General features: G+C 43.7%; 1 protein-coding gene across 5 annotated transcripts in view; it reads left to right on the top strand.

Annotated features, from left to right (window-relative positions):
* Window positions 1–16777, top strand: part of Ddr (discoidin domain-containing receptor 2) — a 225705-nt gene that overhangs the window by 98832 nt on the left and 110096 nt on the right. For all 5 annotated transcript variants that reach the window (XM_076826826.1, XM_076826815.1, XM_076826854.1 and 2 more), the window contains one exon: window positions 16483–16727. In XM_076826826.1, coding sequence (XP_076682941.1) covers window positions 16547–16727 — 181 coding nt within the window. In that variant the 5' untranslated portion in view covers window positions 16483–16546. The remainder of the gene's footprint in view (window positions 1–16482; window positions 16728–16777) is intronic.

The following is a 16777-nucleotide window of genomic DNA, read 5'->3' on the forward strand; positions in this document are numbered from 1 at the left end:
AAGCGTGACGAAATGAAGGTACCTCTATCAGCAAATTTCTGTTTCTATTTGTCAGACGGAGGATAGGGAAATATATTTGATCATAATCGATATCAGCCACCAAGAATGGCGTTCATCATTAAGGCAGGAGCCCGATCGCGTATTAGAGGATGGCCGTTCTCGTTGAACAAGTAGCTAGCACGGCGGAGCACGTAACTCGAGTTTCAACTCCGTCGAATAGCGGTGGCTCTTAAAGAGATTATTTCGAGACCCTCCACTCTGGACCGTTTGGCTAACCATAGTCTATTCCTTGAAGGGCCTCCTATTCTCTTCCTACGTTAGCTCCTTACGCTTCCTTGACTTCCATGAGCCACTCCGTCTTGTCTTCCCGTAACGATGAATATGCTCGCTGAGGATCGAGAAGCTGCGGGTTACCTCCTCAGAGTGAATCCAAGCGCACCATGTGCGAGGCAAAGACGAGACTGATGGGCTTCATCAAAAACTGTCATCCATTATTGATGGTTCACTTTCACGGGGGATCTAAGTACCGGCTGTAAATTAGTCTAAATTTATTTTTCTCACAATCCCTTCAATGTAAAACTAGAAAGGATTTAACGGAACTGCAATGTAGTGAATTTTCATGGTGGCTCGGTGGTGCAGATATAAGAAAAGCCTTCTGAAATATTTGTTCATCCCCAGGAGCGGATCTAGAGATCCAGCGCTCCTAGGCTAACAAGTGCCCGCCGCTCTTTCTGCGAAATATTTTAATTTGAAAAAGTGGAGACCACTTTAAAATTAATTCACTATATGAGAAAGAAGTGAATTGTGTTTAAAGTTGTCTCAAGCCTCTGTGTTTAAACCTTTCCCAATTTTTTTCGCTCAAAATTTGTCGCTTCCCAAAAGTTGCCACCACCCTCCCAAATTTGCCGCCCTAGGCTTACTTAGCCTATACACAAAACCCCCTTGCTCATCCTGTGAAAATGAGTTTTGTCCTTAACACATCGTCCCAAAGTATCAGTTAAAAAGAAACATCCCAAAATCCTGGAATATCATAATATGCGCCACTGCTGTATTTAATTTTTCTCTTCCCTGTTTTTTTTACGTCTCACCGAGTATCTGCTGCCCATAATGAATGACTACTTTACGCCGTAAAATAGCAGGCGTTAAAGTCGCGATAAAAAGTGCTACGGTATCCCGTCGTAAACTCGAGTCTCGCTCCTCTCTAAAGGGTGGATCATAATTGCTCACTTTGTTGGGGGGAGGAGGAGGAGGACGTGCGCGAGCGGCCTGTTAAAATATTTCCCCCACCTCCCGACCGTATATTGTTCTCCCTGTTGCCATTTTCCCTGATAGGCGCGACCGAGCAAATCCGCGAGCAAATGTGCTTTTCACGGATACGACGAACGCTCGAATCACAGCCGTGCATTCTACCTCCCTTCCTCTGGGTCGAGGAAGAAGCGGTACGAAATATCGCGAGATTATGCAATTTGCGGGAGACAGAGAAAAAACGCAGGCTATTGTTGCGCCAAAGCTTATGTAGGACGGAATTTTCGCTCAGCTGATGGTAGTGACTTATGTCTGCGCGTTACTTTCTCTTTCCACTTGCTGGTCAGAGCCCGATGGATGGTACGCGTCCGCGGACCCTTGCGACGTAAAAATGAAACGAGCGTCTCGCGTTCGTAATTTTCTGGACGTAAAGCAGTACTTGCGCGCTGCTTTGATATACAAAGGGGTGGAAAGTAATATGCGTTTGCAAGGCGGAGGGGAAGATTTTTTTATGAAGATTTGTCTTTGAGGGGAACAAGTTCGAGGATTAGGCAAATATGCTCCTCGGAGTTCTTGTTTCAATTCTGCTATATCCGAGACCTCGCTAAAATTTATGCATCCTTTTAATAAAAAGGAACATCATTGTCGGATAAAGCGATTGTCGACATGAAACACGAAAATCAATATGCATGAGGCTCCATGTTTCGTTCTCGGTGCATCCTGTCAGCGTGCTTTTACTTCGCTGTCGGATGCTGCTCTTGTGTCAGAGTCGATATGAGATTACGTAGGAAAATAAGATACGTAAGTAAAATATCCACTGATATTCGTGCACAGTAACTCGTCACGGGTAAAACAATTTACTTCACCTCCTCCCTATTATCGCTCTAATAGAACATTTTGGCTACTCTGCACCAATTAATCGTATTTGTGAAGTAGCCAATAAGTATACCAGCTCATTTGATCTCTCAGCCATATCTCACTCCACATTCAAACGTTATCGGAGTACAAATAATATACCTACTGAGATATGCTTTAGCTGTGATCCATTTTAGCCTAGATCCTTTTTTCATTCTCGCGTGTTTCTATTTTGTTGTCTTATTTTGTGTACCCAGCGTCGTCTGTCTTAATCTTTTTACTGTTTTTACAATACAGGGTGATTTTCTCGGTGCGCCTGTCAAAGAGATGCCGCCAGGTACCCCGTGGCGGGGTTAACCCACCGCGGTGCCTCACCTAATTTTATGGATTTCGACCCTCGAAGGGGTTGGAGTAGGGTGGATGCACCATTTGTGGCCACTTTAAGATATTGCACCAGTTTTGGTCACTTCTTAAAAAATATAATATTTTTCCGTGTAAGCAATAAATGTAACCTTATATTTTTGGTGGTATACTAAACAAAATATTTATTATGTGAAATTCTCCACATAATAATGATCCGCAAGCAATTTAAAAATGAGATAATTAAGCAAATGGCCAAAAACAGTGCAATTGCCACAAACGGTACATCTACCCTACCTATTAACAAGTGCAAAATGTCCCGTTTCCGCATTTCTCATCAGATCTCTGCGAAAACGGTGCCAATCGATTCTTTATGTTTCGCCGATGAAACTAACACTAAGAACGCCGCAATTCGGAGCATAATGAAGAAAATTACATGAAAAATTGATTTGCATAATTTCAAGCTAGCTTCGTTGAAAGTAGTCCGATTTGCACGAAATTTGGTATGGTTTTCATCGGACAAACGCAAGGAATCCATCGGTGTCACTTCCGTATCGATACGATAAAGAATATAGAATTATTTTATTTCTGAAACAGGTGCGAATCCTCGGCCGACCGCAGCAAATTGAGATCGGCGCCCCGCAGTCCAGGGTGAAAATGTGAAATATTCATTTCAGCGTATTAAGCAATTCTTTATTCTTTATCGTATCGATATGGAAGTGACACCAATGGCAACCCCCCGGGGGGTTGGCTTCGCCACGGAGTAGCAGGGGGCATCTGTTTGACAGGCGCTGCGAGAGAATCACCTTGTATACCTTCTTACTCCTGTACACTGCAGGGAATCCTTCCCTGTTTACAAACGAGAAATAAATAAACAAATAAACATTTGTTGTCCCGTTAGCAGCAATTTTGAAAGTTCCCCTACTGTTTAGCGATCGCTAGTTACTGGCACGTGAAACGTTATTCCATCTCGCACCGAACAAAGCTATGCTTCTCGACAGAGAAAAATTTAAGTCTGCCCATTGTTCCGTCCGAGCACCTTTTACTAGCAGCCGAAGCGACTTTAGTCTACGGAACGGTGCAATAGAAACCTGCAAAATTCTCCACTGTCGAGTCCGCTAGACAGCGATTTTTCCAGTTCCGAGAGCGATTCATCTGCGCCAACGCGGCCGACTGTTCCTCTGTCAGACAATGGCGATACATTGAATAAGGTCCAATAGGGAGGCAGGAACATTTTCTGTATTATACTTTAAATAGCCTGGAACTATTTAGGTTATCGCCATTGTAAAATATCGCAGAATAGATACTACTGTAGCACGTATTACTGCGTGCATGTGCGTACGTAACGACGTACATGACCGCGTCTTATAATACGATCACGCGTATTTGCGTATCGATACACACACGAGACAGTTTGTGCACGTGTGCATACATTGCAGGGCAGTGGGGGGCACGTTGCCTGAGACGGAATACGGATGAAGCTCCGATGTGTGCGAGAAAATGCTATTGTTGATATATAATTCTTTGCACGGCACCTAACACTGGACATTAACTATACCCGTGATATTCGAAACCGCAGAGGGGATAGAAAAAACTACAATTAGGTTTCGACAGGTCCCACTCGCGTGTGCACAGCTAAGGAGATTCATTTAAACCTGATATTCGAGGTTTAAATTCGTTTCCTGATTTTAAATGTAAAGCTCGGCGATAGGGGAGACCGGGGCTAAAAGTTCCGGGGGTAAGTTGCTCCGACGGCTCTATCTTCAAAATAAAAAGAGCGTTGTACTTTAAATTATTTTTTCCGTGTGAGTTGATCACGCCACTCTGTCGCCCACTATAATAGCGTCCGCGACAGCGAATTGTGTGGTTGTAAGCAAGGAGCTATTAGTCGCGTACCAGATAAGTAAAAATTTTTCTATCATTACTTTTTGGTCTATTTCAATTATTTAACGTCGATATTATAGATTGAATCGTTCTTATGGATCAAATGACATTTAAGAACATGGTGTAATAGTGTTTATCGTTTGAATACATGTATAAGCAGAATAGTCTTTGAAATTGCTACATGTGTCGGTAGGGGCTAGTTGTTACCGTGACTTGGGGCACGTTGTTACCGTAAAAACTTGCCCCGCCGCAAATAGGTCTGTGAAGATAGCACCCCCAAATTCGATTTTTTAAAAAAACTCAACTGCATTCGTTTGTTCATCGTATGCCCATGTTTGCCCATAACAAAATTTTTTTTGCCCACCCTCCAAAAAAGTTATGAACAAAATAAAAAATTTGTCTTCATCACCCACGATGAATGCATTTCAATTTTTTAAAAGAAGGATACGAATATACCCGACCTGGCCACGTTTGCCCACTCTCAGATTTCATTTGCCCACCCTCCAGAATTTAAATAAAAAATAAAAACCTCGAAAAGAAGGGTACAGGTGAAGCGATCGCGTTAAAGTTCGATTTTTCTAGAAAATATTATCAAAATCGGTCTTTCAACGATGCAGTCCGTTAGTTTAGATGTAGAAGAGATTTGCCCATGCATTAATTTCGTATGCCCACCCTCCAGAATCGAATTATTAATAAAGATAGCCAAGAAGTGCGGTACCCGTTGAAGCGATCGCGTTAAAGTTCGATTTTTCTGGAAAATATTATCGAAATCGTTCTTTCAACGATGCAGTTCATTAGTTTAGATGTAAAAGAGATTTGCCCATGCATTAATTTCGTATGCCCACCCTCCAGAATCGAATTATTAATAAAGGTAGCCAAGAAGTGCGTCGTTGGAAATAATTCGAGAGTATCGCCAGACATCTGTTTACGTTTCGGCAGTGGCACTCGGCGCTGCTACCCTTTAGGGTATCAACGCTGCGTGTCGTCATCGAACGTGCCGAAACGTAAACAGATGTCTGCGATACCCTCGAATTCCTTCCAACGACGCACGAAAGTCAGTCGGTCTACAGAGTTCGGACGCAACTCTTGCAAGACCGTGCATTCATTTACGGTTTGTGAAGTAACTGTGAGATTATATTATTTTCCGTTGTGCGATATCATTGCGGTAATTAGTGAAAAATGACTAGAAAATCACTCTGGTGATATTCTGCACATGCTGCAGATGTGTGAAAAGTGTGAAGTGTTCGATGAGCGATACAAATTTAAGTGTCGTTCCAATAAAGTGAGAAAGAAGTGTGTGCAACATTTTTTGGATAACATGTCACCAAACACCTTCAACCTTTACGGTGAGTACAATTGATTTTGATAATTCATTCGGGAAAAAACGAACGGAAAGGTATTCGGTTCAACGGGTACCGCACTTCTTGGCTATCTTTATTAATAATTCGATTCTGGAGGGTGGGCATACGAAATTAATGGATGGGCAAATCTCTTCTACATCTGGACAAACGATATGCATCGTTGAAAGAACGATTTTGATAATATTTTCCAGAAAAATCGAACTTTAACGCGATCGCTTCAACGGGTACCGCACTTCTTGGCTATCTTCATTAATAATTCGATTCTGAAGGGTGGGCATACGAAATTAATGGATGGGCAAATCTCTTCTACATCTAAACTAACGAATTGCACTGTTGAAAGAACGATTTTGATAATATTTTCGAGAATAATCGAACTTTAACGCGATCGCTTCATCTATACCCATGTTTTCGCGGTTTTTATTTTTTATTTAAATTCTGGAGGGTGGGCAAATGAAATCTGAGAGTGGGCAAACGTGGCCAGATCGGGTATATTCGTATCCTTCTTTTAAAAAATTGAAATGAATTCATCGTGAGTGATGAAGACAAATTTTTTATTTTGTTCATAACTTTTTTTGGAGGGTGGGCAAAAAAAAATTTTTTATGAGCAAACGTGGGCAAACGATGGACAAACGAATGCCGTTGAGTTTTTCCAAAAATTCGAATTTGGGGGTGCTATCGTCACAGACCTACCGCAAATGTATAAATTGTTTCCGCTGTGCTTTAAGATGCGAACATATGAATGAAAGGCGGAAAGGGACACGACTTCGATCGAAGTTATGCGTAAATATAAATAAAAACTGTCGCTTTTGGTTTTCTTTTAAAGATATTACATTTTTGTTGGTCCGAACCTTCATAAATAACCATTATTAATAAAATTCTGCTTTATTTCATTAGAAAATGAAATATTTCATTAAAAGGCAACTCTTATATCATAGTAACAACTTACCCCAATGCGATAACAACTTGCCCCATGTAGGGGTAAGAAGTTCCGCTTCGATCAGCCACAAATAAATTACTTTCTATGGGAAACCTATTACAATATATTAAACACAAGCGTAAAATCAGAAGATATAATAAATTTAACAAGAAATTAGTCAATAGTGAAGAGAATAACTACATTATTTTCCAGTCATTTTTATGGTTTATCGAAATCGAAACTTTTAGCCCCGGCCTCCCCTATATAAGGTTACATTATGCGTCACAATAACTTTCTAGTTTCTTAATGTTAGTTAGTTTTTTTTTAGTCATTTAGTTAGTTATTTTGTTATGGTTAGGCTTCTAACAGTATTGTACTGCAGCCTCGCCATTTACTTCGCTTGTCTTTATGTATTATTTTCTTCTCTGGATGTGTCAAGTAATAAAGACGAATAATAATAATAATAATAATAATAATATTACACATTTCTTTCTTCCTACTTGAGAAAACCCTTAAGCGTCCGGCACTAAAGGAACTCCCCCTAAGTGTTTAGAAACACAGTTAGCAACTTGCACACCGAAGTGTACCACTTTACACACCCCTTCACTGTCATAAGTCTCTATACACCTTCTCCATATTTAGGGGAACCTCTCAGCTCGAGCCACGTCGGGTCCTACCATCGCCCATGAAAAAGGGCACTGATGGCGTACACTTGGGGAAATTTCGTCACGGTTCCGGGAGGACTCGGAACGTATTTCCATCCTGTTTTTGGCTCTCGGTAGAAACGGTGCCGTGGCCTGCTCGGTATCGACACGGCTTCGACACGTGTACGTCGCATTGCCAGAACGTTGTACTTAGCCGCGTGTTTGTACAGGGCTACGCGGAGGCTGTAGCAGCGCGATAGAGCTGCTGCAAGCGATGCTACACGGCGACGCGGCCCGTGTATATGCAGCAGCGTGCATTATACACGACGTCGCGGAAACGGGCCAAGCGAGACTCGTCCCGTTAGTCAAACGGAAATTAACCGGCGCGTTTGGCCTCCGGTGTCGAGGCGCCGCGTAACGTTCGTTCTTTCGCCGTCCACCCTCTCCCTGCCATTTTACGCGATACACCGCGATCGCTGAACGCTACGATAAATACTGTCAACTGATTTTCATACGCGGCCGTTTCTACGTGACGGCTGATTTATGGACGATCGCGCGCCGATCCGACGGATTCCCGGGATTTATGGTGATTGCGTTTAGTTATTGAATTCGTTCGTCCCAGCTTTCGGCCCGCCGCGAGCGACGCGTGCCTTCGTTTTATCTGCCTGCGGTAACGGCGCTTCGTTTCGTTCACCAAATAGCACGTTGACTCTGTTAATTCGGCACCACCTGCTACGTTTGCCTTTGTACTTCCCTGCTCGGAAACGCTAATACCCTGGACACACGCCTCCAGCTGGATTTCAACTTTTCCCGCGAGTTGTTTTGCCGACCTAAATTGAATGGCTCCCGAGGAAGTGGACGTTTTGCCTGTCGAAACGCTCTTCGCAGTGTCACGAATGGTTTACCCCGATCACTGACCTGTGCTTTATAATAAATATCGGGGTTCGCGATGCTGCAGGGAATGCCTTGTGTCGAGAAAACTGGCCACTTGTTCCTTGATTGATTAAGGAAATATCCGCGGAAACAGGAAATGTTATTTCAAGAGCTTGAACAATACCGAAGAATTATTTGCTTTTAACGTCAAGTTTGTGGAGATCTTAATGGACACTTGAATTCGTAGGAAACGCGGTCGATGAACCGTTACATTGAAATACCTAAATAGCTTCTATTTCAGGCGGTTAACTTATTAAGATCGAAAATCTGCCAGTTACCCGTCAGGTTGTTTTACTCCATCGCCGGGCAAGCACTTTCGATGAATTTCGCTAATTGCTGGGCTGATTGGCGGAAATCCGTCGTGTCCAGTCGTACAGATTGAATGCTGTCATTAATACGTTTAAAAGTGTTCGAGAATTACGAATTCCCATATCTGACTGGATTATTCCCAACCCAGAGTTCATATCTTCTGGCATGAAACGTAATTTCAGAACTTCTGCTTGTTGGTTGCACTTATTAATTCGACTGCCTTCTTTCGAAACGCTCCACTTCCATCATCAAAATATCCTTCCATCATGAATATTAACGCGATCTTCTATTTTCTCCTCCTCTCAGTCCGAGTTACTTCAACGAGAAGCACCAATCCACGACGCTGCCGTTTGTATGGCCATTTAATTAAGTAAAGCTTTAAGCTGTCTTCATAACGATCATTCAGAGACACGCTTTGAATAGTAATAAACTCGCGAAGAAGCACAGTCAATCGCGGATCTTTCGTTCTAATTCCATATTACTTAAGTGGAAATAAAAACGGTAACGCTTCTACTGGAAATTATGAAGCAGTTATATTTAGGAAAGGGTACGAAAGAATTTTATATTCAACGATGGATAAATGCCTTTGTAGCACGCTCTGCAGTCGGGATGTTCTATCAGAATCCCAGTGAAAACGGTCGGTAGTGGTCAGACGTCTTTGCGCTCGCATCGCCGCCGCGACGTCACCGCTGCTCGTTCGCGTTCCATACCGAGAAAGTCGCTCGATTCTATGCAAAATTCTGATTGCTCCCGAGGACTCTCGACTGCCGGAGACCTTTCCTGTCGGGAAAGTCGAAGGACCGTGGAATTTTTGTGGAATCGACGTCGATACCACCGCGCCCACGAATCGCGGGGCACGTCGATATTCTATATTGAAATCGAACGCTCTCACGGAAACTTTACAATTTCCTGTGCAGACAAACGACGATAAATGGCGCGCTTTGGTCAACGTTCCGTACACTTTCCTGTCGAATGCATGTCCCTATATCGATTTCTCGGTTGAATAAGTTGAGATAAATCCCGAGCGAAAGCCGATTTCGGTAAGAAACTTTTCATCGAGCACAGATCAGGATAGCTGGTAGCAGCGCATTGTATTTATAGGCGGAAAAACGGAGGAAGCAGAAGTGAAACACGACGGGCGGACTTCTCGTTGCCCGTGGCAGCGGCTTCAAACATCCCGCGCAATTTGGCCACCGGTAAGAGTAAACTTTTTGCCCGCGATAAAGCCGAGAGTAATCGTCTTAAGCGAATCTGGAATCGCTGGAACATGAAATCCTTTTGGCGTAAAAATTTTTACATCGTCGTGCAAACACCGAATCCGAGATTTTTCCCGGGCAACAAAGTGCCACTGTTCTCGATCCGATAACCGTGTTTTCGCAAATCCTTGGGTCTCTCTTTGGGGGAAATGCGATTACTCGAGTGTAGAAGCGGCTGGGAAGGAGTGCTGAAGGGCTGAAGAAGAAATTCTGGCGGGAATTGGTACAAAACCGAATAATTCCAACAGAGCTCTTCCCGTCGGATCCTTGTGTAATCGAGACGCGCGACGAGGTACGCGTTATCGATTGATCTCTCGAGTTCCACTGGATCTCCGGGAAAAGGACAGGAAGATCGAAGGTATATCTAACCCGGGGACAACCTGGGCAGAATGTTATCCTCTTCGGAGGATCGGTAAATCCTCTCTTAACGACGAACGACTTGGCAGAGTTTAAACTTTCGCGCACTTGTCCCTCGGCTACAATCCTTCCGCCGGAGGTGTGGCGTGTGTACAATTCCTTTTTCTCCCTTATTCCTCCGCCCCGTATAATCTGCGCTATTACTCACAGCCTTAAAACTAACAAGCTTTAAACTTCGCTGTCGACGAGACGCGTTACACCAGCATTTAACGGCGAAGTACAAATCTTCCTGACGTCTCGATCGAAGAACATTCCTCTTAGTTTCGCCTATTTCACCGAGATCAACGATTGTCTCCAGGAAACAGGAGCGCTTCCTTCGAATTGATCCCCTAGCGGGACGTCGAACGACGCGCTCGCTGGAGAGAGCATCGGAAATCTTCCTCCATTCGGGATGAACCTGTCGGTGTTCCTTGGCCTCGGGAGGCCGAAGGACGAAGGGTGGCTCGTAGCCCGTCAGAATTCATTAACCCCGTCGGTTCTATCCGTGTCGCGCGTTTTTCCCCCGCTGCTGTAGCTCACGAGTTCGCTCCACCATCCGGCAGCCCGATCGCAAGCTCGCCCCAGCGTTGTTCCGCGAAAAACCGTCCGCGATAAGTCTGTCAGGCTGCCCGACGACGCGTAAAGAATCCCGCGGGATGCCTTCGAAAAAGGGGCCTGGTTAAAGAAACCGGCAAGTCGGAATGGCAGAAGAAGCCGTGGAAAAAAGGCTGACTGGAAGGAAGAAGAATGGGGCGGGGGTGGATAGGGGTTTGCAAGGAAAGAAACGGAATAAAATTTGCATCCGAAAATCCTTCCGTTCGGCTCGCTCCGGCTTCGTGTACCCTTGGCCCTCTGCTCTTCTGCCTACCCTGGCCTCCTTGGAGCCGCGCGCGACGGCAACCGTCGACTCTTCTGCATACGAGGTAATGACGGTGCTCGACATCCCGTGAACGGAAAGAGGGAAGTCCATTGGAGGGAACCTGACCCCTCTTCCGCGTCGCAGAGCCTGTTTTGTGTCTCGTAGGCTTGTTTGTTCTGCATGGGCTATCGAACCCGCATAAAAGCTCCGTAGGACCTCTTCTTCAGTCCACTTCGTGAAATCTGTGTCCCGGCGTCTCTCTTACCTCCCTCCTCCCTTCTGTTCCTGTTTCTAATTGCGCTTGGCTGTTTAGTTGTGTTCAATCTAATAATATATTTTAGTACACATCAGGGGGTATATTCCAGTGTGTAACTTCTGCACGGTGTTCACAGAGCGAACGCGAAAAATCTTATTTCAATCTTTGTATGTGGCTGCTTCAATTCGCTCGGAACGAATAGCCGAAGGCTCATTCACGCGGGCAGGTCGAAGATCGCGAAAGGGAGGTTGAATTCTGTGTGCTGATCTCAATTAGAATTAAAGAGACTCTTTATGTACAAACTGGCTCGATATTGTATAATAAAACTCAGCGTTTTACAGGTCAAGGGGGGCAGAAGATTCTTTGATATTCGCGAACAGTTTTTCGAGAAAGGTACTTGACGGGGGAATCGCTCGGGATGCTGTTTACAATTCGACGCTTCGCTCGGGATCGTGCCGGGTTTCGCTCAAGAAGTCGTCGTCTGGGGGGGGCGATGTTATTTTAAAGGTAATTCAGATCCCCGAGCATTATTCGCGGGGAATTCTCAGCGCGGCGAAATGACCAGAAACGCCAATTGTCTTCAAAATTCATTACGACGTCGGACATCCAGTGAATGTCGATTCTCCTTAGGGCACCGGCGGCTGACCCAGTTCTATTTCCACCTCTTCGTGTTCTTCGTAATTATTATTTCACCGTTCCGCTGCGCAAGGCGTAATGACGCCGAGTCTACAGTCATTTAAAGCGCCGCTGTTTATCTGAAATTTATTCCGGGCCTGTGTATTAGCGGCAGAATTTATTCGAGCCCGTAATTCACCTACCAGGCTATCCTGTTTGCGATAAATCCTCACGCTTCGTTGAAATGTTAATCGAACAAACCGTTTCCCTAAATGTCACCTAACTCGCTTCCCACTTCCACTATTCGTTTATCGTTGTTTACGATCATATTCAGTCTGCTGCAAAATTCTGGGCGAAACACCGCAAGCATGACGAATACCGAAATTTCTGCGAACCAGCATGGTGTCGTAGCTCACAAGCGCACGAGATTCAATCTATTTACCTGTCACTAGTATTTAGCGATCGACGGTTGTTAATAATTAGAACGAGAGGAGGCGGAGGCGATGATTACGTCGATTTATCGCCCCTTCTAATTCTTCTGCTTTGTATTTCGATTCATAGATACGATTCTTCCTCCGCCTGTCGCGTTCGGTCGTTCGATTAATTGTGCACGTATATACTGTACGTTTTTATTATTCAGCCGGTTGCTGACTACGTAATTCTGTGTTCATTCCGCCCGATACCGATTTGCAGTTTCGCTGGAAACGCTGAACGCGCGAGGTAATTTTCAGCGAGCTGGTCCGTGATCGGCTATTCAAAGCGTCCGATCCCGAAGTTCCATTATAGGTTTCGGTACATGCATACCGCCATATCTTACAACCTCAATACAGGGCGTAACACTTGTTTCTGACGGCTTTACGAGCCTCTCCGTATTCTATAGCTATACATCAGATGCTACACGGGGCCGGCCGCGCATCCTTGAAACGCTACACGGAAAACAGAGACGTGTTCTTCCCGCTCGAACTTCGGCATCATATATTTATGCGATATAAATCCACCGGGGACGCGTTTTGTAAATCGTTGCCGCGGCCCGCGCCTCGTGTACAAATTTAACAGCGGTATTGAACAGCCGTGGGATTTGCTCGACGGAATCCACCGCGCTGCCAGATGGAATTGTTGGAACGACGTTTAAACTTGTGCATCTGAATTTCCTCGGAGTGCATAGCAAATGAAGTTCCTTCTTTCATATTGTAATCAAGTTCAGAGGAAACTGGTCCGATGAGCCCTGCGAACCGACACCTATTTAAAACAGTGAATTCAGTGACTCCCAAACGGTGGATCGTGACGTTTTTTTTTTTTTAAATATTTTAATGTATTTTGTTTACTTTATTAAAGAGTGACCCAAAAAATAGCCTCTTTTTGGGCCCACGATTTTGGAACTGAATTTTATGCGAGACGACACCTTATGATGAGACATCAATCACACGAAATTTTCAAGTTCAGGTGACAATTAGTTTCTGAGATATGGGTTGTCAGAGAAGTGAAAATTCGTTAACGCGTCAGCCCATACGCTTCGATTTACGGACTATTGTGTCAGTCCAATAATTTAAACAATTATTTCCAGGGTTTTGCTGACTGCTAACAACGAATTTGAACTTAGATTTTCAAAAGTCACGAAAAAAAAAAATAAAAATCATGAGATATAAATGACTGTGTAGTGGGTGCTTTTTTTAATATCGTTCACCATATTGAATCGGCCATTGTGAGTTTTGAGCCGATTCAACATAGTGGGCGATATATTAAAAATAGCACCCACTACACAGACATTTATATTTCTTGATTTTTATTTTTTTTTCGTAAATTTTGAAAATCTAAGTTCAAATTCGTTGTTAGTTGTCAGCAAAACCCCTGGAAACAATTGCTTAAATTATCGGACTGACATAAAAGTTCGTACATCGAAGCATATGGACTGACGCGTTAACGAATTTTCACTTCTTTGACCTCGCATATCTCAGAAACTAATTCTCACCTCAACTCTAAAATTTTTTGCGATTGATGTCTCATCATAAGGTATCATTTGGCACAAAATTGAGTTGCAAAATCATGGGCCCAAAAGGAGGGTAAAAAAGCTTCATTTTTGGGTCACTCTTTACTTTACCTTATATGGGGGGCGTCGCAGGTTATTTGAATATTATAAAAGGGGATCGTGACTCAAAAAGGTTGGGAAAATAATCTTGAATCATAGCAATCTATATTTTTAATTACAAGCTATATTTGTAATTACAGTGTCTGAATCATATATTTCTCTGTTCCTAATGTTCGCCACTGTCGCGTCTGACCACCAACGTTCCACTTCCACTTAAAATTCCAGCGCGAAGAAGAGCGTCTCATTCAATTAGTGGGGGACCAATCTGCATTACGAGAACACAGGTTTAATGCATCACATACCGTGCTAATGCCTCCATAATGTAGGTAGATTAAAGTCGCGCGGCGACTAATTATTTCTAGCCCCGAGGCTATAGCCGGATTGTTTAGAACCCCGTCTTCCTCCCGCGCGAGACCGTTCTTGCAGCCCCGAGTACGTACATATTTGTGCACGGTCCAGGAACTTCCTGCATGAGACGACGCGGTCGGAATAACTAGGAGTTTCAAACGAATCCCGCGCACTTGGTGCACGAATCCACGGGTATGAGACGAAAGGAGGACCGAACCGTGGAGTTGACCGAGGAAAGTGTACGTCTGATACCAACATTAATTGAATTTTCTGAACAAAGGGATTCGTTCCGATGCCACGGAGCCGTCAGAGTTCATTAAGCTTCTATTAACCGTGGAAACCAAAAATCTCATTAGAGTCAGATTAAAATGGATATATGAGTATCGAAGTATCTGGGCGAGTATGCTGGCGAATAAAGTAACTTTTCAATTCTTCGCGGAAATTTCTAGTTAGACGAAGCATGAGTGCTATAATGTCAGTTCACACCCGAGTAACATTGCAGATGCACCGAAACGCGTGAAGCGCGTTTGCAATGCTGTTTGCCGTCTATCATCCCGTGCATACAGAAATTTGTAATCCGCGTGTTCCTGCAGCAATAATTGCTGTCTCACGGACTCCCGACGTTTTCTCCGAGAGCGATCGTGTTCATTAATAACCAAGTTGCAATTAAAATTTGTATGTGTACGAGACGATGTAACGTTAATGAAGTATTTCTGTACGTCTGCCCTGAATTCACAGCGGCTTGCGAATCGCGAGGCAAGTGTGATTGGATGATGTAGTGTTAATTACAGTCTGACTGGGTCTTCTTTCAATTTTAATATCAACTTTCTAGAGTGAGGTCTTGGATAAGGAAAATATAATTGGGTCACAGAGTCTCGTAGGTATACTCGGCGACATTTCCAGCACATATTTTCGGGGTGGTTTTAACATATATGTATATATTCGGGTGGGAAGCTCAATACCTTCTAAATGAAAGTGTCCCTAGCATTCAACTAATATTTCCTTGAGATTGCATTAGACGCATTCTTATCAGGAGTGATAAATTTAACGGATGTGAATGGCTTATGTCCGCGGAAATAGCTGCAGGTTCTACCCGTTACGCAGACGAGCAGTCGTGTTCTAAATTCTAATGCATCAAGCATTGCCAAGGTAGACTATACGTTTCAAAGAGCTGCAATTAGGTTCTGTAATATCTGATGTTACATAGGCTTTCTGTAATATGCAATTATACATTCTACGTTGCGGTGCATTTGAATCATTTGGTAATGAACATGAGCCTTTGTTATGAGTAACTAGCTTTGTCCATGGTTGAATGCAGACATTAGGTATATTGTGCCCTTGAGTATTCAACTACAATACATCCACTGATAATTAAGTTAACGATGCATCCTTACATGTGGCTATAGAATTTGCAACCTGTAACTGTATGCTCTATAAAATTCTACTACTGGTTCTCTCTTTTGATATTGGTGGTTAAACGAAAGTTCGAGATGTGGAGAGTAACAAATTCACACCAATTTAACCAAAGAAAATTATGTCACTCTAAGTAATTAGAGATTGCTCAGAATAATCCAGTGATGCCACCATAAGATATACTGTCTTCAGTCACAGTAAGGGTACGTTTATGTTAGAGCTGCGATAAACGATTAGAGCGATGAGAGCGAACCGTAGATTTACATTCTATAGTATTATAATGGAAGCGTTTGCATTGTTGCAGCGAGCAGAGCTACGCTTACTAGATGACCAACGATACAAGCGTCGAGAACCAAATATTACTTTTTATTCATTTTGCGGAATTGAAAGATTTTAATAATTCTTTTTGAGAAACACTCGTGTTTAAATGGTTCATCTTCGCGAAACCTTAAACGACTGAAACTGTACTATAATCGCGGCTCCGCTATAAACACACCAAAGGAAGATATTTTGAATCAGCTTTTATTGCCATCGACATTCTTATATCTTCTATCGCAGCTTCGACGCAAACGTACCCTAAAAACGCGTATGAAAAAATGAGAATTTTACCACTTTCTTTCGACCTGTCTGTATATTTGACGTCTATTAGAGTGGCTGCGGCTCGTATCGATATACAGTTCGGGTTGCCTGCGACCGACATTTCCGAGCCCTCTGTACAGGATTAACGTGGATTACTCTGTGCGCAGGATATCGGCGGGAACATTCACCACCTTGCGGCCATCACGATGCCAGGAACGTGCTTGATGACCGATGCGGTCAGGATCGGCGACAGTTAGTGATGAGGAGGAGCAAGTTGTCGGCGTGCCGATGGCTCAGGTCACCAGCAACATGCCGGTTCTGGAACCCAGGCCAGACCCAGGCCCTCTTCGAGGACTTCTGATCGGTGTTTTGGTTCTATTGTCCCTGTCACGTTGTCACTGCTATGACTTGGGTAAGTCGAGTCAAACGTTCATCCACCCAGAAACCTTACAGGCTACCCAC

The sequence above is a fragment of the Andrena cerasifolii genome, chromosome 1 (genome assembly GCF_050908995.1).
Source record: "Andrena cerasifolii isolate SP2316 chromosome 1, iyAndCera1_principal, whole genome shotgun sequence".
NCBI classification, from domain to species: domain Eukaryota; kingdom Metazoa; phylum Arthropoda; class Insecta; order Hymenoptera; family Andrenidae; genus Andrena; species Andrena cerasifolii.